We start from the raw sequence: 20,480 nt of genomic DNA, 5'->3' as shown, positions 1-20,480 counted from the left end.
TTAAAAATAAAAATATAATAAAATTTAAGTTACAAACAGAATTATTAAATTCAGAGTGAAAAGCGTGGGGTGCATTTCACTACATTTCCATAACTCTCCACTCATAGATAGTTGCCAATAGAATGATTGTATAACCTTTAATATGTCAAGCACCCCACGACTTTTCACTCTGAATTTAATAATTCTGTTTGTAACTTAAATTTTATTATATTTTTATTTTTAAGTAATTAATTATGATTGATTGTATAACCTTCTGCTACGGTAATATAAACTCTTTGTTATTAAAAATTATTTTTAAGTTTTTAGTTCGATTTGCTATAAAAGCGTGTTTTTTTAGTTTTTTTAAACTATTATTTATTAATAGTCTGTGAAATACGAATATGAAAAGAGAGATTGTTTTTGGATAGGATAAAGAGGGATATCAAAGGAGAATAACAAAAGTGTTATATAGATCTACGAAACAGTTTAAATAAGCAAACGAAATAAATAAAGAACAAAAAGAATTATAATCGAAGAATGGAGACACAAAATATTAATGGAGGATGTGTGCACTCCCTCGTTGAGACCTAGACGGAATTTTAAACAAATCGTAATTTTGGCACAACATATACATGTATACATTTGTGAGAGAATCGCCGATAAGTTATGGTACCAAACATCTATTATTGTGTTCAATTCTAACCATATTTATATATCCAAGATTATTCGATTCCAAAATTTTCCTAACAGCTTCCTGAGTTGCTTCATCATATCTTGATTTGAATGTTGACAACACAACCACTTCAACTAAAAAATAATTGAAGCTATTCATCATCACTCTAAACAAAATTGTTTTCTATGTGTTAACTTATGAAATCTTACTCTGAAATTTCGAATTTGGTAGATTTCGGCAGGATAATCCAACAGAAGTCATGGTTATTGGATCAAATGATAAAAATGCTGATCTGGAGTATTCAAAATTTGCATGGGGCGCAGCTAGAACACAAATTCAATTTGCGAGTGTAGTTTAAATATTATAATAGATTATATTTCATTCTTTATCAAAGACTCTACCACATTTATGGACAAGTCTTTAACTAGTCAGGCTCTGTTCAAGCCTGACATTAAACAAGCAACATAAAAAAGCTTACCTTGGTAAAGTGCACCATACATTCCAGGAGGAACAGAAGGTCTCATAAGAAGATAAAATCTGTGACATTGACCTGTTTCTTTCGATCGACTTATACGTGTAACTATAATGTTATCGAGCTCTTTTTGAAAAATCTCGATTGCATCGGTCCGGTTTGTACCACTTAATGGAGCCGACTCAGCGATTGTTCTCACTGTTAAAGGAGCTTTTCTCAACTGTGTAAAAAAAATTAATTTGTTTCAAACAAAATTAGTTATTTTTTTTATAAGGAAATTTTATCATGTAAACTTTTGTTCTATCTCTAACGGCTTATAAGCCCTTGACCAATGTTGCTCATTTACGAACATCGACCTCACTTTTTACGTACGGAGCACTCTATAAAAATTTCAGCTTGATGTCTTTTTTCGTTTTTGAGTTATCGTGTTCGCAGACGGACAATCGGAAATAGACTCTTTAGATGATTTTATGAATAGAATACTTACAAATCTGTCAACGTATTTTACTGGCTTCATATCAGCAAATGGACACTGTCCATCAAACGTAAGTAAGTTTCCATTCACGGTGACAACAATTGAAAATGCAACAATAATTTGTACTAATGTTACTAAATTCATGTTAAATTTATTAGATGGATAATTTTTTTAAAAACTATTTGCCGATATTCATAAATCGAACTTGACATTTCAAGTCGATTTGATTTTGCTAGGTCTAATGTATTTATGTTGAAGCTAAAGTCAATATTTGAATTGTGATGCATGAAATATACTTTGTGATGACGATATTTCATTTTATTTATTAAAAATCAGAAATAAAATACCGATAAAATATATAGACTTAATCTGTCTTTTAGAGATGTAACCACCAGTTTATGAATACATAATACAATCGAATATCGTCATTGTGTATCTGATAAATGATAGGATATTTTCTGTTCACTAATTCAGCCGCTATTAAAGAAATTTTCGAAAACATTGTCAGCTTTCATATCATATTATATTGTTAAAAAGTAATAAATTAATAAAAAAAGAATATATTTTTTCCTCATTATGCTTCGTAGCAAATTTTCTGAAGGAAAATGTATCTATTATGATTGTACTAAAAAAAAGAATCCCAAAATTCTAATTTCCATGAAATTTTGATTGGATTCGTTCGCCCATCATTTTTCCATCCCTACAATTTTAATTTCCGAAAAAAATACAATTTATTCCCCAAGATCCATATGTAACTTTGGGCCATGGCATTTTTTGGGCTATATCTCCGGATTCTCACATAATCTATATACTTTACAACTCACTTAAATCTCAATTCCTGTCATTAATTTCTATAAATTAGGGACACACAGGTGAAAAGATGTTCAATGTTACCCAGAGTGACTATCTGAAAAAAAATTTGGTTTCATTTTGTTTTTCACTTACAAAGACGTAGTGGTCGCAGTATAATCTCAATTGTTATCTGTAGAAAATTTACCAAGACTATACAGTTCCTTCGTGCCGACATTTTATACCCTTTGTCTTTATATTTGTTTTAGGTTATAAAAATTAAATTGGCCCATAATAAAATTAAATGTGTATGTTTATTTATGACTTTTAATATAATAGGTATTTATATAAAAATATTTGAACGGAAGGAATTGATTCCAACAATACTTTAACTAAAACAGTTTTTCGAGTTCGAAAATTCTAGACTTATTGACTACTGGCTATATTAGACAGAGCATTAAAGGTGATTAACAAGTGATGATTGATATTTTCTGATGCCAAAATGTATCATACAGTTAGCATTCATTATTTTGTTCAATTCCTTTAACATACGGAATTACAAATTCAAGGTTATTGAATTTTAATACTTTATTCACTTCTTCCTGAGTGGCTTCATCGTATACTGATGTGTATGCTGACAATACGACAATTTCAACTACAAAATGATTATTTCAAGTTTAATAAATATCATATTTTAGCAAAAGATAGTATTGAAAAGTTGATTTCAACACGGCTGGATTTCGGATATTTCTTATTGGAAATAGAAAAGCAAGAAGTTCGTCCGGTACCTGAGAGCGGTTACGTTTTTTGCGTTTACTAGAACGTTCAATTCAAAATCATTTTAAGACAATTTTTCATGTCTTTAGCAATATAAGTTAAATTTCTAGGCAAAGCCGTTGCTAACATCACTTCAGATGCTGTTCTAATAATTTTAATAAAAGTTATCATTTTATAATTGGAGAAGTTTATTGTAATTTGCCAGAAAGAAATTCGATTTCTTTACTAAAGCGCATCTAGCGCGTTTAATGCAATGGTTTCAGATATATATTCTCATATTTCATTTCTACTCCGAAATTCAATAAAAATGGAAATATTCGAAATTATATGCCGTCATAAAATAAACTCCCGAAAACGTTGCCAGCTAATGTAACAAATAAATTACTTACTTTGAAATTTGGAATTTGGTAAATTATGGCATGCTAATCCAACAGACTTCATGGTTACGGGATCAAATGATAAAAATGCTGCTTTAAATTTTGCAAAGTTTGTCTTTGGGGCAACTAGAAAACAAGTGCATAAATAAATAAAAAATCATGCAGTTTATTCCTTTCATGGGATATGTTGATTCAATTTTTGTTTGAATAGACAAAATCTAGATACTTACCTTGGTAAAGACCCTTATATATTCCAGATTGATGCGAAGGTCTCATAAGAAGAAAAAATTTACCACATTGACCAGTTTCTTTCGATCGACAAATCAGTGTAACTTTAACTATATCAGGCTTTATAAATTCCAAAATTTCAGTTGTATCGGTCCGGTTTGCACCGCTTAAAGGAGTTGTTTCAGCAATTGTCGTCATTGTTAAAGGTGCTCCGCCCAACTGGGTAAAAACAAATTAGCGAAAAATAGTTGCATTTAGTAGGAAACGGAATATATTTCCGGACAACTATGGAATTTTGTTCCATAGGAATCCGAGAGTATTTTTTTTATGAAATGCACACGCTATTTTTTTCTGAAATTGTTAATCAGTGACGATGAAATGGTACGTGAAAGACTTTTCTGGTCTATATCGGGAAATTTACTTTCTCTTCCCGTTATTTGTTCCATTGCACTGTATAACCATTTAAAATACTAGAGAAACAGGTTGTCTGGCATCAAAACACTACTTTAAGTAGCTATTGGTTAACAATTTCAGAAAAAATTAATACAAATTTTTCTTGAGTTAAAAACGATCCAAATACTTGATACGTACAATTTCAGCAGCATCTATTGATAGTGGCTTCATATCATCAAATGGACATTGTCCATCAAACTTTATTAAGTTGCCATTTACTATAGCTACGATTGTTATAAATTCAAAAATAGTGTGTACTAATCTTGATGAAGCCATAATTTTGTTTTATGGAGTACTTTTAAAAAATCACAATAAATTTACTAACTGTTATTCTAATCAATTTCATGGTATTTAAACAAAAATTTCAATTACGTATGTCTTATTACGTACTTTTATTTCTATCATAAAATAGAGGAAAAGCTTAACGATAGTTATTTAACACAGGCTTACGTAGGCTTAACATTTTATGCTTGTGTTTTCTTTCCAAATAGTAGTGGTCTTTTCCTAGCTAGAGGGCTAAGTAAACACCTAGCAAACGCCTCTACACATGGAAAAAAGTCCAATAATTGTTTTACATTCTCTAATTTTCTATCAAAAACTAAAATTATTTGTGTTTCTTATTGGTAAAAACAGTAAAAATTTTCGGAAATAAAACAAAGAAAACTTTCTTTATTGATAATTCGTTTACAATGTACAAAATTGGTAAAACTTAAAACATCACTGGAAGTTTAAATAAACTAAAACTGGGAGTTAAAAAAAACACAGAAAATTCTTACCAACGGATGGATACTCCCGTTGGAAAGATTACATTTTTAAACTAATAAACAATTTTTATCTAGACCATTCTGTTGGTTAATTGCAGTAACATATGGAGCAAAATATTGTAAATTATTTTCTTCTAATACTTTGTTTGTTTCTTGTTGGATTTGACTGTTGTATATTAATGAATTTGCTGACAAGACGCTAATCTCAACTAAAAATAACAATTTGTTATAATGGCACATGAAAAAATTACATGGAAAAAGGCTTTCTGTCAGTATTAGCTGAAAATTCCGTAAAAGGGGTCAGATTTCGGTAAGAGAGTAAATCGATCAAATCCTTTTTTCTCATCTACTTGCAGAAAATTTCAACTTTCGTCCCGCTGTGCAAAAAGAAGTAAAGAATGTCTTAGATCTCTTAGAGATATGAGACATTCAAATATTTACCTTCTTGATCGAATACCTCGAAAACTATCAATTTTTAAGTTTTCTTCCCGTTGAATATTTTACATGAAACTAACATTTCCCAAAGTTTCAGAAAATTTCACATTAAATCATTCTTCATAAAAATTATTTCGGGTACTTTTCAGAGCATTTTAACTGAAAGGCTTTTACCATTTGATTTTCATAAGGTCCTTTTGGTTTACTTACATTGATATTCAGAATTTGGTAAATTATGGCAGATAAACAAGACAGACAAGAAAATATCTGGTTTATATGATAAAATATATCCTTTATAATTCACAAAGTCTGCTCCCGGTGCAACTAAAACAGAAGGATCGTAGTATTAAGTTATTTTCTATTTCTACCCGACTTCGGGAAGTGTTATGATTTTTTGAACGCCTCTTTTTTTTTGTTTCGATATTTAATTCATTTTAAATGGCGAAAGACAACCTAAATTAGGATTCTAGATCTCTGTACTTCAAGATATCAAGCCTTTAATTTCCTGGATTTTAGCTTGTTGTAGCTATGAAGGCAGCTAACGTTGAGAAATTGTCTTTCAGAAGTGTCTTTTTCTTCGATTGATAATAAATTACCAATCAACTTTATATTCTAGAATATTTTCTGTTGGTCAAAATAACAATTAGATATGTCATAAAATTTATCAGCTTACCTTGGTAAAGAAGATCGTAGACTCCAGGCTGAGATGTAGGATAAAAAATAATTTGATATTGACCACATAAATCAGTTTCCTTAGATTTAAAAGTTTTCATCATAATAACGGCATCTGATGCAGAATTTGGTAATGGAACACGTTTCAAAATTGATCTAATGTTTGTACGATTGTTACCACTACCCAAAGGAACTGTTTCCGCAACGGAATTGAAAGGAATTAGCACACCTGGCTGTCGAAAATAAAGGAGATGAATATACTTATCTCGTATAAGAAATTGAAAATTAACTTACAATTGTGATTTTATCCAAAATCTCATAAATAGTCACTCCCGGTGGTTTTAGATCACCAAATGGACATTGTCCAGAATATGTAGTAATTAAATTTCCCTTGGCTAGAGTCAAAATACAAACAAATTCAACAATGAATTTTATTAATTTTATTGAATTCATATTCATAATTTTTTATTTGATGTTAACTTAATGAAAATTACAAAAATTATTTGTAGTATTTAAGCAAAAACTTCAAGGGTACGATTATATTAAAGTTTTTTTTTCTGTTCATTCAATATAGGGAAGTAGTCATGCTATAGCAGAAATAAAAATTTAAATAAAAAATACTTTTTTAAAGACAGACTTTTAGTGTGCTTTTTTTGCGCATGAACATTTGCCAAAGCTGGAGGTGTTCAATTAAAAATATCAAGGAGATGATTTGGGAATGGAAGAATGCAAAATAATTATTTTCTACTTTTTATTACCATAAAATCTTAAAATAATCCTTAAAAAAGCATTTTTTATTTAAACTGTTTATTTCAAAGTAAAAAAGAGATGGATATCAAATATGGTGGAAGCGATAGGAAAATCAGAACATGCTTTGTCATAAAAACTCATTGTTATCCGAATTACATATTTTATTCGTATTTTTTCAGCAAATGCTTAGGATAAGTCACCTATCTAGCTATGCATTGTCATTCAAACTAATAGTACAGTACAAGATGTTACAAAAATCGACTAATACAGGAAAATGAAAGAAAACGCTTACATTTTGCTGAAACCTCAAGGGATGTGTTCCTTTTGTGTCAAATATCATTAGTAACGAATGACTTAGTGACGCAAATATTTCTATTTGTTTATAAACAATAAATTATTAATTCAAAGAAACGATCAATTTTAAGTTAACTTAAAAAATTAATAATTAGGCAACTTGTAAGACGTAAATGTTAAGTGTTTGTCAAATAATCGAAAACTATTATACATGTATAACGTATACGTAATTCAAGTTGCCTATTTATTAATTTTGTAAGTCAACTTTAACATTAACCGTTCCATTGAATTAACAATTTATTGTTTATAAACAAGTAAAAACATTTGCCCCACTATGCAAGCGGTTTCTTTTATTTACCTTTATTTGGAACATCTTTAACTGTACTATAAACGTGTTTGCAAGGTTTTAGCACAATCGATTGAAAATATCTGTTTTAAAATTCAGTTGCAAGATTTTGCTCTCTCCTTGGACAAAAAAGTTGGGTACGCTTATGTTGCTTGTCTTTACGTTTTGTCAAAAATGCATCTGATATTCTTGATTGTCTCTTGAGACCTTTCAATTTCGCCATTATAACTGGTTCGTCGTTATAAACGGTTTTGACTGTTTATACATTGTTTAATTTATGAGCAAAACAACTTATTTAACCTTCTAATTCCAAGAGTTTTATTGGTAGCATGTGTTTTGACCACCTGTGTCTATATTATCAAAATAGTGATAATGATAAATAAATGTAGTAACGGAAATCGCTTACTGATTGACTAATTCTACAACTCTTAAAAATAAAAGTTGGAAACTGAATGAAAATTGCCTTTGAAATAAGAAAGATAAAAAATAAATCAATCAAGTTTTTTTACAATGCTATGCTATTTTTTTTAACATTTTTCATTATACAAAATTAATAAAACAACGCAGAAAAATTCAAATAAAATAGACTATATTTGCCGAAGAAAATAAATTTACAAACAATTAGTCTTGCGCTCAATTGGACTAAGATATTGAGCTAAATGTCCTAAATTATTGAAGGCTAATATTTGTTTAGCTTCTTCTTGGGTGCCTCTGTTATATTCTATAGTTGATCCAGACAATACGGCAATCTCAACTAAAAATAAAAATTTAATTATTAGAAATTTAATGGACAACGCTGCATAAATTAAATCGAAAAAATCTTTCGCTCTTAATTTCGGCCCAAAGTTGGAAACATTGGAAATAATAGATACACGCCTACAGTAGTCAATTTTAGGGAAAGAATCTTGTCTACAGAAATGGGATATGTTTTATAGAATGTTTTTTTTATAGGCCTTTGAAAATAAAATAAAAAGTTTTGAATGTACGTTCTCCCCCAGACAAATTTCACGTCAGATATATGTTTCCGTTGGCGAGTTTAATTGCCAATGTTTCAACTCAGACAATAAGATCTTTGAGCCCATTGACACTTTTAACAAATTTACGATCAATTTTATTTACGCCAAGTTCTTTAAATTCTGAATTTTCTTACATTGATACTGAGAGTTTGGTAAATTGCGGCAAATAAATCCAATAGCCGTCAATGTTTGCGGATTTATTGACAGAAAATATCCTTTGAAGTCTACAAAGTCTGCATTCGGTGCAACTAGAACAGAAGATTTAATTTAGATATATTTTGTTCACTTTTCAAATAAAGTTTGAAATGAAATGGACGACGATTTGAACGTGTTAACTTATACCTTGGTAAAGAAGATCATAGACTCCAGGTTGAATTGTAGGTTTGAAAATAATTTCATACTGATCACATTTGCTAGTTTCCTTGGATCGAAAATGTATTATAAATTTAACGCCACCCAATTGATTATCTGGCAATTTAGTATGTTCCAAAATTGAACTTATGTCAGTAAGATTGTTTCCACTCAAAGGCGCTGTTTCCGCAACTGCATGAAACACCAAACTTGTCTGTCTTGTTAACTATGAAATTAAAAAAATCAGAGATAAAACTGAGTTCTCTGCTAACTTGAACGATAATTTATGGCAAATTGTATCTTAAATGGGTTTTAACGATTCCCATAAAATGAAAATAAATTTAACGACGTAAGGAACACGTCTTTAAGAAGATTCGAAGCAAATGTTCTTAGCAGGAAGCATTTTGACAAAGAGTTAGTATAGCATAGGCTACTTACAAATGTGGCATTATCCAAAAGGGCTGCAGCAATCACCGGTGCAGGTTTCAGATCACCAAATGGACATTGTCCATCCAATGTGATTAAGTTTCCCTTCACTAGCGCCAAAATACAAATAAATACAACAATGAATTTTATTAATATTATTGAATTCATATTTATTTTTTATTTAGAACTTGATTGTTGACTTGAAAATTGATATAAAACATAATTTTTGTGTCAATTTCATAGTATTTAAGCAAAATTTCAAGGGCATGATGAATGATGATATATTAGAGGATTTTTATATTAATTAAAATATAGGAAAGGAGTTATGATATGATTACATAAAAAAAAAAACAAAGGTGACATAGTTAATTGTTTATATATCCTGTTATTAGCAGGTGTAATTAAACAAAACAAATAGGTATATATTTATCACTTTATATAAAATCTAATAAACCACTATCAACGAAATAATTGTATTTAGGCAAAATCAGTCATTGAGCATGATTAAATTTTTGCAGGATACCGTTTAAAACATGTTTCTGAACGTAAAAGTGCAGGTTGCCAGAGGGTAGCCCGGAGGGATATTGTTTAAACAAATTTTTTTTTGAACAAGTAAGGAATATTAACCGAATCGCTTCGAAATAATTTGGGTTAAAATTAACAAAAAATGTTCTTAGCCATTTTTCTCTAAACCCTTCAGTTTTTGAGTAAAAATTCTTAAAATTTGGAAAAGAAAACGTTATTTGTACGATTTTCATCAAAAGTTCTATGAAAAATCAGATTTTTATATGTATACAATTTTTATTTGTAGTGTAAAGCTTACTCGACAACATCCCACAAAAGCTCTAAAAAACATAAAAAATGTAGAAAAATTCAAAACCCGGGTATACGGGGAAACTGGATTTTTGTTTTCAATAATTTATTAAGGTTTTAACGGTAATTTAAGTAGTTTTTTTTTTTAATTTCCACCGACTAGTTTTGGAGAAATCTATGAAAACATATCATCCATCTACGGTTTTCCCATACGACCAATGTTAAATATGCTTACTTTTGGACAACCTCACTTAAATTTTTAGAATTGATTAAGACTTAGTCCAACTTCATTTAAAAAAAAACCAAGCCCTTTATCCAAAATTGCCCAGGCGCTTGTTCATCCTTAACTAAAGTTGTTATTTTGTTTCATATTTGAAATTATATAAATTGTTTTATAAAACTTTTGGAAAAAAATAACTTTTGCATTGTTTATTACATACAAGATTAATTGGTAACAAACATATATGCTTCGACCACCTGTGTGTACGTTTCACTAAACCAAAATGATTTATTATCTGATACTTCTATTATGGTTGTTGTCTTGCTATGGGCATATCGACAGAAAATTCTAAATTGGTGTGTACTTATTAGGAATATTATAATACATTAACAAAAAAAATTTCAAGTCGATTGACCGTCTCTAACTCGAGTTAAATTCAATTAAAGTTCGGAACATGGAGAGCATTGGAAAGGTTGCGTTTTTTTGTGTTTTTAACAAGTTTTTTAATTCTAGAAAAAAAATAGATTTAAGATATTTTCAAAAAACTAACTGAACATTCTTGAATTTGTACATGTGAGTTTAAAAAAAAAACCAAAACTATTGATCGCTTCATTCTTGAGATATACCTAATCACTCAAAGTTATTTAAATTTTTTGTTTAACCTAAACAATTATATTTAAAGTATAAGTAGTTTAAGAGACATGTCTATTATATGCAGAATTACAGATGTTCATTATCATGCTATTATCATACAGAATACGTGATAAATGGACAGTTGAGTTAAAAGCATGTTAAAATTAATACTTATTTGAGTTTATACCACTGCTGTATGATCTAGTACACTATTTTTACAATATTGTACAAAGACAGCCATCTTAATTTAATTGTAAACTTTTTACTTAGCAACAAAAGGTTGAAAGAAAATAATTAGAAATCGAGAAAAAAGTTTGTAATATCTACACGTATAATACTTTTTGACTGAACACAATTTTTAAAATTAAAAGATATAAACCTTATTAGTATCGAAAAAGTTCATCTTTAAAAGCATTTGTTTTCGTGGTCGATTTTAACCATGTATTGATTTAAAACTTCAATGTTATTCTCTTCTAATACTTCTTTAACTATTTCTTGCATAACTTCATTGTATTCTGTCTGAGTTGCTGATAATACAAAAATTTCAGCTAAAATAATAAAATCAATTATTATTACTAAATAGTTAAAGTTTATTTTTTCTATAGCAATGTTATCTAACCTTGGTATTGTGAATCGGATAAATTATGACAAGCAAGTGCAATTCCAGTGAGAGATGATGGATCAAACCACAAAAACTGTACTTTATACCCAACAAAACCTGTATCAGGTGCAACTGAAAAAAAAGTTAATATTTTGATTTTTTCAGTTTCAGTTTTTAACATGGTATCAAGTATATACTTTCTTGATTCAAGAAAATTTTGCATGTATTCAAAAACTTATTTTCTCGAATTGAGTACCTATTGAGATCGTTCATTCAAGAAATAGTTACTTGCTATAATAGCATCAATAGTCAAGTAGCTGTATAACCAGCAACTTCTACTATGATTTTACCTTGATAAAGTGCATCAAATTCACCAGTCATTGGATCGGGACCCTTCATAAATGCTGAATATACAACACAATCTCCCGTCTCTTTGGATCGAACTACATTTCTGATTTCTATTTCTTCGGGACGTTGCAGCCAAATTGTAACGGCATCAGTTCGGTTCATACCACTCTCTGGAGCTGTTTCAGCAAGTTGAGTAAATATCGCCTTTGGTATCTATAAAAACACGTAAATTTATCTGTTCAACTACTGACACAAATGCAAATTTCCTTGAATGTTTCCTTTTCTAAAAATAATAAACATACATCGAAAATTGTTTAAAAAAAATACATACCACTGGAATAATCGAGTTAGATGGATTCAGTTTGGCAGGTGGACATTGTCCGTCCAGCGTAACTAAGTTGCCATTTGCAACAGCAACAATTGAAATATAAGCAACCAAAATTTTGAATAATTTAAATGAATTCATAATTATTATTTAATTATGTGCGTTTCTCTTAGCCTTGAATAAAAACTGAACTTCAAAATTTTGCATTAATTCCACAATATTTAAGCAAAAATTTTAATTATAATTAACGTACATTGACTTTTATCTGGTCATAAAATTGAACAAAATTATAATAAACAAAGTTGTAAAAAAGGGATTATGTTGGCTAAAAATTTACTGGTTTGTTTTTCAAGCAGTGAATATACTCCACTTTACTAGACTTACACACCATGTTCAATCACACGTGAACTAGCTTATTTTCGATAGAATTATCTGCTTGACAATGCCGGTTTTATTTAGAATACGACTTGCTTTCAATTCTTGACGTGTTAATGGTATAGTAAATGTCAAATTGAAGTAATTGAAAAATAACTATTAATTAAAGTTGCTGTATTAGAAATTGAGAAATTGTGAAAATAAGAGACGAAATTGCATAAATAATATTTTTTAAATAATAATAATAAAAAATATTTCCAGAAGGAAAAATTACCAAAAATACCCACAGAGATAGTTGTTTATTTATCTGTATAATTAGATCCATTCAGCTGTTTGGGTAAAACTATACGCAAATGAAACAGACCCGCATAAAATAGACCCGAAAATCATTTGCCAATATTTTGAGATTTATGTTTATGATTATCTTATTTTTTTTAGGCTTTATATGAGCTGTTAGCCTAGGAATGAACAGATTCATACTTGAACCTTAAACACATAAAAGTCTTATTTGACGAATCGTGAAAAAAGGTTCTGGTAAAAAATTATTTATTATATTAATTAAAAAATCTTTATGTTTATTTAATTTTCAATCAGTTTGGCCTGAAATCTGAAATAAGAGAATAAATTTTTATTTACATTTATCATTATTCTCAATTCCGACAATATATTGATATAAATATCCTAAATTATAGAATTCTAGTGCGTTTTTTACTTCTTCTTGTGTAACTTTATCGTATTCTGACGTGGATGTTGACAATACAGCAACTTCAACTAAAAAATAGATATTTTTTTGGAAATATTAATGACGTTTAATTATTTTTTGTTAAATCAGTTTTAATCTATCTTACTTTGATACTGTGAATTCGGTAAATTATGGCAGGCCATTCCAATACTCTTTATACTTTTTGGATCAATTGCTAAGAAGTATCCGGAATATTTTACAAAATTCGTATTCGGTGCAACTAAAAAGAAAAACAATCCAAAATTGATTATTTTTCTCTAAAAAACAAGATAGATCCCTTAAAAGAACAAAGGAAATGCGATAACCAACCTTGATACAGCATATCGTAAAATCCGGGTTGATTAGCAGCTTTCATAAAAATTAAAAATTCCGCACATTGGCCGGTTTCCTTAGATCGAAATCGTTTTGTATATTTAAATATACCTGGTATGGGTTGTTCCATAGTCACAGTTATATCCGTTCGATTTATTCCACTTAAAGGAGCTGTTTCCGCAATTGAATTAAATGTCACACTGGATACTCCATTCAACTATTTTAAAAAACCATAACATATATTTTTGGCTCTTAAAATCTTAAATATTTGATATTTTGAAAAAAAAAAAAATTGATAAATTGAAATAGTCGATGAATTTGTAGAGTATTTTGCTCAAACACATGTTTTGGATTATTCTATCGCATTTCCAAGGAAGTTTCAAGGGGACGGCATGTCCGAGCAACTATCCCCTACTTGGATCGGGATTGATCATTGATTTAGTTGGCTAAGTAAGTGTTTTTGCCAAAATACTGTTGAATTAATGAAATATTTAAGCCAAACATTTCTGATTTGGTGTTTTCTAGACTGAAAATCATCCACCCCTGCTAGAGTCAAAAGCTAGGTTGGTACAAAACAAGATAATAATGAATAAAATTTTTGAAACTACTTACGAAAGGAGTAATATTAACCAATGATGGTTTAACATTGACAAATGGACAACGTCCTTTCAAGGTTATTAAGTTTCCATTAGCTGCCGTACCAATGAAAATAAGCCCAACAATAATTTTTATAAACGATAATGATGACATTATTGTTATTTTTTACAAAAAGATGAAAAATATTCAAATAATAATTATTTTTGACTGTGATAACAAAAAATTTATGTCTTTTCTGATAAATCATATCAACTAGAAGCTTATAGGAAGTTATAAAAAGGGTCTTAATAATATTTTCGAAAACATAAAAATGACGTAAGCTATTAGAGGATTATATAAAACCAAATATATACTTCAACAGCCAAAAAAAATATCTACATAGGTCATAAAACTCCAGCTATTTTTTTTAGAATTCATATATAATTACGATTTTATCTCTGTATAGAGGAAAAAGCTGAACAAATGGTAAAACCATTTAAGTATTTCTTGATCTCCGATTCAATGGAAAAGTCTATAGTTTCAAGGGAAATATAGACGTTCTAAATTTTATTCTTGAAGTGTAAAAATACTAAATTTTAAATACAAACAAGTGAAAACAAACAATTGACAACATTTAAACTTTTGTTCTATCTCTAACGGTTTACAAGATGGGTCCTACGGACCCAAGACCCAATTGACCTATGATGCTCATTTACGAACTTGACCTCACTTTTTACGTCCTGAGTACGCTGTAAAAATTTCAGCTCGATATCTTTTTTGACACTATGACAAAATTTTTTTCCTAGCATCATTATTTTTAAGCGTTACAAACTTGGGACTAAACTTAATATACTATGTATATTTCATATATGCATGGTACAAAAATATTAAATTTTACACTTAAAGTATAATAAAACTTAATTATTTTTGTTTCTTTATACAATAAACATTAAGAGTCTTTCGATTATTAATAATTTTTATGATATTAAGAGAATTGAAAAATTTATACTTCAGTTCAGGATATAATAATATGGGAATTAATAGCTCAGCTAGGTTCGGAATTCCGCGGTACGGTATCCGTGGCTAAAAACAGATTAAATAAATAATATGTAAAAGAGTAAATTACTTTCGTTTTATTTATAGGCAACATTTATTACAGATATGATATACAAATTTCATAATGAACAAAATTATATCTAAACATTATTTCTCTAGCCTGTTTTTTTCTAAGCGGTACATTTTCAAATCGTAAGTCTATTTTTCGGCATAAGTCAGCTCCATAAACTTTAAAATGAGGGGTAAATCGTGGAATTTGATAAAGAAATAAGAAAGATCTCGAGGGGACAGGCGAAAACAAACTAAAGAAATTATAAATAATATATTTTGGATTTGACTTTTCAGAAAAGAGAAATTGAAGATAGAAAACAATGAATAATTTCGGTGGATCAATAAAAATAATAAATATTAATAACATTTGTTGCTATGCTCAATCCCAGAAATATATGGATTTAAATATCCTAAATTATTGGTTTCTAATACAGTTTTCACTTCATCCTGCGCAGCTTTATCGTATTCTGATGATGATGCTGACAATAGAGTAAATTCAACTAAAAAGAAATTTTTTTTGTAAATTATTAATTTCTGTTCAAAAATTTTTTTACAATCATTTTCATAAATAACTAACCTTGGTACCGGGAATCTGGTAAATTATGACAAATAAGTGCTGAGCCAGTCTTCGTTGATGGATTGAATGATAAAAAGTGTACTTTATATCCGGCGAAGTTTGTGTTAGGTGCAACTAAAAAAAAGTCAACTTAGGGTTAATTTTAGAATAATTTTTCAAATACTCGAATGAAATGACCCGAGAGTTGTGATTATACAAGGTTATTCACATTATTCAACACAAAAGATAAGGCTAAACTGCTTGATTTAAGAAATTTTTTTTCTGTGATAAGATATGTACTCACAATGCGACAGAAAACTCACTCGATTAGTAAACTCCAAGTTGAATTTGGTTTGAATAACGGAAATAGACTTTGAAAATGTATACGTTAAAATTGCTACTACATTTTTAGTAACTAAGGTAAGTCTTAATCACTACATAGTATAAAACAAAGTCGCTTTCTCTGTCCCTATGTCCCTTTGTATGCTTAAATCTTTGAAACTACGCAACGGATTTTAATGCGGTTTTTTTTAATAGATAGAATGGTTCAAGAGGAAGGTTTATATGTATAATAACATCCATTAAATAGTGGAGAAGTACTGCTATTTTTGAGGTTTCTAATGTGATGTCGTAAATAATTTTAACATTTTAAGCAGGAAATCTTCATGGTATAGGGAAAGGGGGATTGTTTTACTCCAAATTTAACGCGTGCGGGCCACGGGCAGTAATGAATAAATCAAAACTACTGGATCGATTTTAATCATATAGGCTATATATTTTATACCCGTGCGAAGCCAGAGCGGGCCGCTATGTTTTTATATACAACGTTCACAGTTTTTCTGTAGTGTATTTAGTATCAGCATTGCACCCTTGCGAAGCCGGGGCGAGTCGCTAGTATCTTTATATATTTTCCCACAGCTTGTACATTACGAAAACAATTTTAAAATGTAAAGCCTCCATCTATCACAGAAGAAAAATTTTCTTAATATCAAGCAGTTTTGCCGTAATATTTCGTATCGAATAACGTGAATAACTCTGTATAAATTGTTTAACACTCAAAATTTTTGTAATCATGGCAAAATTTTGCACCCCCATAAAGACTTTTGCTCTACTTACCAAGAAATATAAGAATCTACAGCTTCTAGAATTTCGAGTGAAATTCAATTTACATAATACTGTAAGATATAATCCCTAGAATCTAATTTATTTCGAATTACCTTGATAAAGTAAATCGTAGGCTCCAGTTAAAGGATCCATATCTTTAATATAAGCTAAATATGTAGCACATTCACCAGTTTCTGTAGATCGAATAATATTTGTAATTTTAGCTGTACCAGAATCGGTGTGTTCCCAAAATGCATTATAGTCGGTCCGGTTTATACCACACAATGGAGCTGTTAAAGCAATTGCACTAACCTCGACGTTTGTAATCTATATAGAAAAAGTTATAGAAATTTAAAATAAATTTATGGTATCTTTTATACAATTGCCATCAATTTCGTATCCGATATGCCTATCGTAGCGAGTTTGAAATATAAAAGAGGGTATAATAATTTAAGTCCCAAGTTTGTAACGCTTAGAAATATTGATGATACGAACAACATCATCTACCTGTCTGTCTGGCAACAAGATAAAGTAAAAACGAAAAGAGTTGAATTTTTTATAGCGTACTCGGGACGTAAAGACTGTGTTTGAATTCTATATTCTACGTTGGACTCATCTGGCAAACCGTTCGAGATAGAACAAAATTTTAATTGTAAAAAAATATTCCTTATAAAAAAATTAACAACTTTTGTTTTAAACATTTTTCGTAAACATCACTGGTTACCCGTGAAGTTACAAATTAAGGCAAAAAATTGGTGTCCATTTTCTCCCTAACTTTAAAGACAGAAAATTGAAAATTTACTAGTAGCTTCAACTAATAGTCTTGCGAAAAATTTTCTAAAAAAAAATTCTGAAAAATACTTTCGAATTCCAAAACAAATGCTGCCAAAAGGACACCATGATGAGTCACATGAAGTATTCTCGAACCGAAATTTTTTTAAATCTCTGATTTGTACCGTTAAAGGCTGAATTTTATTTTAGAAAATTTTATAAAATTAATTACTTACAAATGGAAGGACATTTATCATTGATGGTTTCAGATCCGCTGATGGACACTCTCCGTCGAACGTAATAAAGTTTCCATTTGTTACAGCGACAATCGAAATTAATTCAACAAAAAGTTGTGCTAATTTTTTTGAATTCATAATTATTACTTTGTAGTTTTAATAAAAATGACATAATTTTGCACAAAATTTTTACAGTATTTAAGCTAAAAATTATGTAAATTCTTTTACACTATAAACCGAAGATAAAATTTACTACAGTCATTTTAAACAGTTTATTCTGGAAACACTTGTTAGAAAATATTTCCACGTTGATTTATAAAAGAGCGTATAAAAATAATGTGACTAGCTTTGATAGTGAATTATGTTGTATCTTGACGAGATAAGACGAAATTTTTCGATATCTGGCGTAATTTTCAAAATATTAAATTTTCTTTAATTATTCAGCATTCAATATTTCGAAAAACAAGGCAGTTGCCGAAAAATTTTATTCTTATTTTTTGTCTACATTCATGAAGTTATAATAAAATTCATCATCAAAGTTAAAAATAAGATAAAAATAATTTCAACCCTGAATTTACCCTTCTCGTATCACCCTTATATGGAAACAGATACTTGGTTTTTTTCTTTTCTATGTCATTAATAATATGTTTAGTTTATTTTAAAAAGTTTTTCTTATATTTGTTTTCACTCGTTCCAAGTGAAAATTATCAAAAACTTTGATAATGTTCTATCTTTTTGAGATTTCTCCTAGGTTATGAATTTTATATCAATTTTCAATGATGTCTTTATTAAAAATTTGTAGGAGTACATAATCCTTTTATACACTTTTTTTAATTTTTTTGAGGAAAAACTAACCTATAAAAAAAAGTTGAGCATTTAAAACAAATATTAATCTCATGCTTGAAATCAAAGGTTCAAGGTAGTAAGCAGTACTCAAATCTGTTTTAATCCAACACTTTGTACTCGATCTGTTCTGGACAAAATAAATTCTTATTCGTGGTAAAATTTATTTTTTGGATTCTATGTAACATTTCTTCTTGGATGAATTTTTACGGAGAATGGAGACCAAAATGCTGTAGTATTAGACAATTATAAAAAAAGATTAATGAGTTTTTTACCTCGGTTTATTTAATATGCTGATAATAAGCATAGTTTATGCAAAATTTAGCGTGCTAACTAGCGAAAACTGAAAGTATTATCAAATCATCGAAAAATGAGAGGTGGGGGGGAGGCGTTTCCATTAAATCAAAGTTCAGGGAAGTTTCATTGGATTATGGGAAATTTTTTCAGGACAGATTTAATCAAGTTTCTTGCGCCAATTTTGTAAAAAAGACCTCCTTCCTTTTTCTCGAAACTGATCATCAATACTCCAATAGAAAAAAAAAACTGATCTCAAAGTTTCGATGTAAGTGAAAAAAATATATTTCTTACTTTGATTTTCTATTCTTTTGCTGTACTGAAAAATTTTTTCTGTCTGTTTGCTTATTGAAATTTTCCAGAATAAAAATGGTGTATTTATTGCTCTCTCTCCCATCGCAGCAAGATCCCATACATTTTCTATTGGCTGGTATTTAAAGGTATTTAAACAATTAATTATTTTAGCAGTTATATTTTTATTTATCATTATAAATTAATTACATATAATAGTATTTTCTTAAAAATTTCATTACCATTAATTTTTAAACTACAAAATTTGAATCAAGCACCAGGCAAGAAAACTTTCGATGTCGGTATAAAGGAATCGAGTACTTCCGCTGCAGAAAATTCACAGCGATTATTTTGTTCAATTTCAACAAGATACTGATTTAAATATCCAATATTATTATATTCTAATACTTCTTTAACTTCAGCTTTCGTAATTATATCGTAATTTTTTGTAAAAGCTGATATAACTGCAATTTCAACTAAAAATAATTTTCGATTATTAAACAGGTATTGTAATGTTATTGAAAAATTATTCATTCCTTAAATCTAACCTTGATATTTGCCATTTGGTAGGTCATGGCATATGAATGCAACACCCCGTAAGGTCAATGGATCTAATGCTAGAAAGTACGCTCTATATCCTACAAAGTTCGTGTCGGGTGCAACTAGAAAAAATTAAAAGTTATTAGTTTGAATAGGGAATATTAATGTTTCAGTTTGCTTACTAAATTTTGTTTACAAACTTAAACGTCAGAGTCTTTCTTTTTTTTATTGATGATTTTTTTTAGGATACAATGTCGTAAATAATAAAGACTTGTCGAGTTGATCTTAATTTAGGACAATTTTCTAAAATTTTTAATAACACGTACCTTGATACTGTGCATCAAAGACTCCATTTTGGCTTAAAGATTTGAGATTAATGTTAAACTCTGCGCATTGTTCAGTTTCTATATCTTTAAATCGACCTTTTACTGCAACTGCATCTTCTTCGATTTGTTTCAAAGTTACGCTTATATCCGTTCGATTTATAGGACCAAAAGATGTTTCAGCAATCGAAAA

General features: G+C 29.1%; 6 protein-coding genes across 8 annotated transcripts; all 6 read right to left on the bottom strand.

Annotated features, from left to right (window-relative positions):
• Positions 1 to 544: 544 nt before the first annotated feature.
• On the bottom strand, positions 545 to 1,690 carry LOC123297493. The gene is made up of 4 exons (XM_044879170.1): positions 1,612 to 1,690; positions 1,131 to 1,344; positions 862 to 975; positions 545 to 786 (listed from the first exon to the last, which is right to left on the bottom strand). Exons 1-4 carry the CDS (start codon positions 1,639 to 1,641, stop codon positions 644 to 646), a joined length of 501 nt encoding a protein of 166 aa, XP_044735105.1. The 5' UTR covers positions 1,642 to 1,690; the 3' UTR covers positions 545 to 643.
• Positions 1,691 to 2,716: 1,026 nt separating this feature from the next.
• Positions 2,717 to 4,527, bottom strand: LOC123297463. The gene is made up of 4 exons (XM_044879135.1): positions 4,362 to 4,527; positions 3,773 to 3,989; positions 3,555 to 3,668; positions 2,717 to 3,043 (listed from the first exon to the last, which is right to left on the bottom strand). Exons 1-4 carry the CDS (start codon positions 4,497 to 4,499, stop codon positions 2,904 to 2,906), a joined length of 609 nt encoding a protein of 202 aa, XP_044735070.1. The 5' UTR covers positions 4,500 to 4,527; the 3' UTR covers positions 2,717 to 2,903.
• Positions 4,528 to 4,952: 425 nt separating this feature from the next.
• Positions 4,953 to 9,461, bottom strand: LOC123297433. Of its 2 annotated transcripts, none has more exons than XM_044879095.1 (4): positions 9,290 to 9,461; positions 8,843 to 9,077; positions 5,633 to 5,746; positions 4,953 to 5,196 (listed from the first exon to the last, which is right to left on the bottom strand). In XM_044879095.1, exons 1-4 carry the CDS (start codon positions 9,443 to 9,445, stop codon positions 5,036 to 5,038), a joined length of 666 nt encoding a protein of 221 aa, XP_044735030.1. In that variant the 5' UTR covers positions 9,446 to 9,461; the 3' UTR covers positions 4,953 to 5,035. The 2 variants fall into 2 exon arrangements, with proteins under 2 accessions (XP_044735030.1, XP_044735038.1); XM_044879103.1 differs by lacking the exons at positions 4,953 to 5,196; positions 5,633 to 5,746 and adding exons at positions 8,076 to 8,238; positions 8,635 to 8,748.
• Positions 9,462 to 11,244: 1,783 nt separating this feature from the next.
• Positions 11,245 to 12,416, bottom strand: LOC123297482. The gene is made up of 4 exons (XM_044879158.1): positions 12,224 to 12,416; positions 11,895 to 12,105; positions 11,563 to 11,676; positions 11,245 to 11,491 (listed from the first exon to the last, which is right to left on the bottom strand). Exons 1-4 carry the CDS (start codon positions 12,356 to 12,358, stop codon positions 11,349 to 11,351), a joined length of 603 nt encoding a protein of 200 aa, XP_044735093.1. The 5' UTR covers positions 12,359 to 12,416; the 3' UTR covers positions 11,245 to 11,348.
• Positions 12,417 to 13,193: 777 nt separating this feature from the next.
• LOC123297448 lies at positions 13,194 to 14,412 on the bottom strand. 2 transcript variants are annotated; one of them, XM_044879115.1, is made up of 4 exons: positions 14,259 to 14,412; positions 13,644 to 13,863; positions 13,441 to 13,554; positions 13,194 to 13,363 (listed from the first exon to the last, which is right to left on the bottom strand). In XM_044879115.1, exons 1-4 carry the CDS (start codon positions 14,394 to 14,396, stop codon positions 13,221 to 13,223), a joined length of 615 nt encoding a protein of 204 aa, XP_044735050.1. In that variant the 5' UTR covers positions 14,397 to 14,412; the 3' UTR covers positions 13,194 to 13,220. The 2 variants fall into 2 exon arrangements, with proteins under 2 accessions (XP_044735050.1, XP_044735058.1); XM_044879123.1 differs by lacking the exon at positions 13,441 to 13,554.
• Positions 14,413 to 15,585: 1,173 nt separating this feature from the next.
• Positions 15,586 to 18,138, bottom strand: LOC123297473. The gene is made up of 4 exons (XM_044879146.1): positions 17,997 to 18,138; positions 17,103 to 17,316; positions 15,907 to 16,020; positions 15,586 to 15,829 (listed from the first exon to the last, which is right to left on the bottom strand). The coding sequence occupies exons 1-4, from the start codon at positions 18,132 to 18,134 to the stop codon at positions 15,687 to 15,689; spliced, it is 609 nt and encodes a 202-aa protein (XP_044735081.1). The 5' UTR covers positions 18,135 to 18,138; the 3' UTR covers positions 15,586 to 15,686.
• Positions 18,139 to 20,480: the final 2,342 nt, after the last annotated feature.

Source organism: Chrysoperla carnea, chromosome 1 (genome assembly GCF_905475395.1).
Source record: "Chrysoperla carnea chromosome 1, inChrCarn1.1, whole genome shotgun sequence".
In the NCBI taxonomy this organism is placed as follows: domain Eukaryota; kingdom Metazoa; phylum Arthropoda; class Insecta; order Neuroptera; family Chrysopidae; genus Chrysoperla; species Chrysoperla carnea.
This window is presented reverse-complemented; position numbering and strand designations above follow the sequence as displayed.

Bases quoted from the DNA above. Each gene is read 5' to 3' on its own strand.
- LOC123297493 (XM_044879170.1), bottom strand. From the start codon at position 1,641: ATGAAGCCAGTAAAATACGTTGACAGATTT. The intron at 1,345-1,611 runs GTAAGTATTCTA...TTTTTTACACAG, and splicing joins TAAAATACGTTGACAGATTT to TTGAGAAAAGCTCCTTTAAC. The intron at 787-861 runs GTAAGATTTCAT...ATTATTTTTTAG, and splicing joins ACCAAATTCGAAATTTCAGA to TTGAAGTGGTTGTGTTGTCA.
- LOC123297463 (XM_044879135.1), bottom strand. From the start codon at position 4,499: ATGGCTTCATCAAGATTAGTACACACTATTTTTGAATTTATAACAATC. The intron at 3,990-4,361 runs GTACGTATCAAG...GTTTTTACCCAG, and splicing joins CAATAGATGCTGCTGAAATT to TTGGGCGGAGCACCTTTAAC. The intron at 3,044-3,554 runs GTAAGTAATTTA...ATCATTTTGTAG, and splicing joins ACCAAATTCCAAATTTCAAA to TTGAAATTGTCGTATTGTCA.
- LOC123297433 (XM_044879095.1), bottom strand. From the start codon at position 9,445: ATGAATTCAATAATATTAATAAAATTCATTGTTGTATTTATTTGTATT. The intron at 9,078-9,289 runs GTAAGTAGCCTA...TTAATTTCATAG, and splicing joins TTTTGGATAATGCCACATTT to TTAACAAGACAGACAAGTTT. The intron at 5,197-5,632 runs GTAAGTAAACCA...TGTTATTTTTAG, and splicing joins ACCAAATTCTGAATATCAAT to TTGAGATTAGCGTCTTGTCA.
- LOC123297482 (XM_044879158.1), bottom strand. From the start codon at position 12,358: ATGAATTCATTTAAATTATTCAAAATTTTGGTTGCTTATATTTCAATT. The intron at 11,677-11,894 runs GTAAAATCATAG...CTTTTTTTTCAG, and splicing joins ATTTGATGCACTTTATCAAG to TTGCACCTGATACAGGTTTT. The intron at 11,492-11,562 runs GTTAGATAACAT...TTATTATTTTAG, and splicing joins ATCCGATTCACAATACCAAG to CTGAAATTTTTGTATTATCA.
- LOC123297448 (XM_044879115.1), bottom strand. From the start codon at position 14,396: ATGTCATCATTATCGTTTATAAAAATTATTGTTGGGCTTATTTTCATT. The intron at 13,864-14,258 runs GTAAGTAGTTTC...TTTTTAAAATAG, and splicing joins TGGTTAATATTACTCCTTTC to TTGAATGGAGTATCCAGTGT. The intron at 13,364-13,440 runs GTAAGATAGATT...TCTATTTTTTAG, and splicing joins ACCGAATTCACAGTATCAAA to TTGAAGTTGCTGTATTGTCA.
- LOC123297473 (XM_044879146.1), bottom strand. From the start codon at position 18,134: ATGAATTCAAAAAAATTAGCACAACTTTTTGTTGAATTAATTTCGATT. The intron at 17,317-17,996 runs GTAAGTAATTAA...TTTTCTATATAG, and splicing joins TGATAAATGTCCTTCCATTT to ATTACAAACGTCGAGGTTAG. The intron at 16,021-17,102 runs GTAATTCGAAAT...ACTTTTTTTTAG, and splicing joins CTACGATTTACTTTATCAAG to TTGCACCTAACACAAACTTC.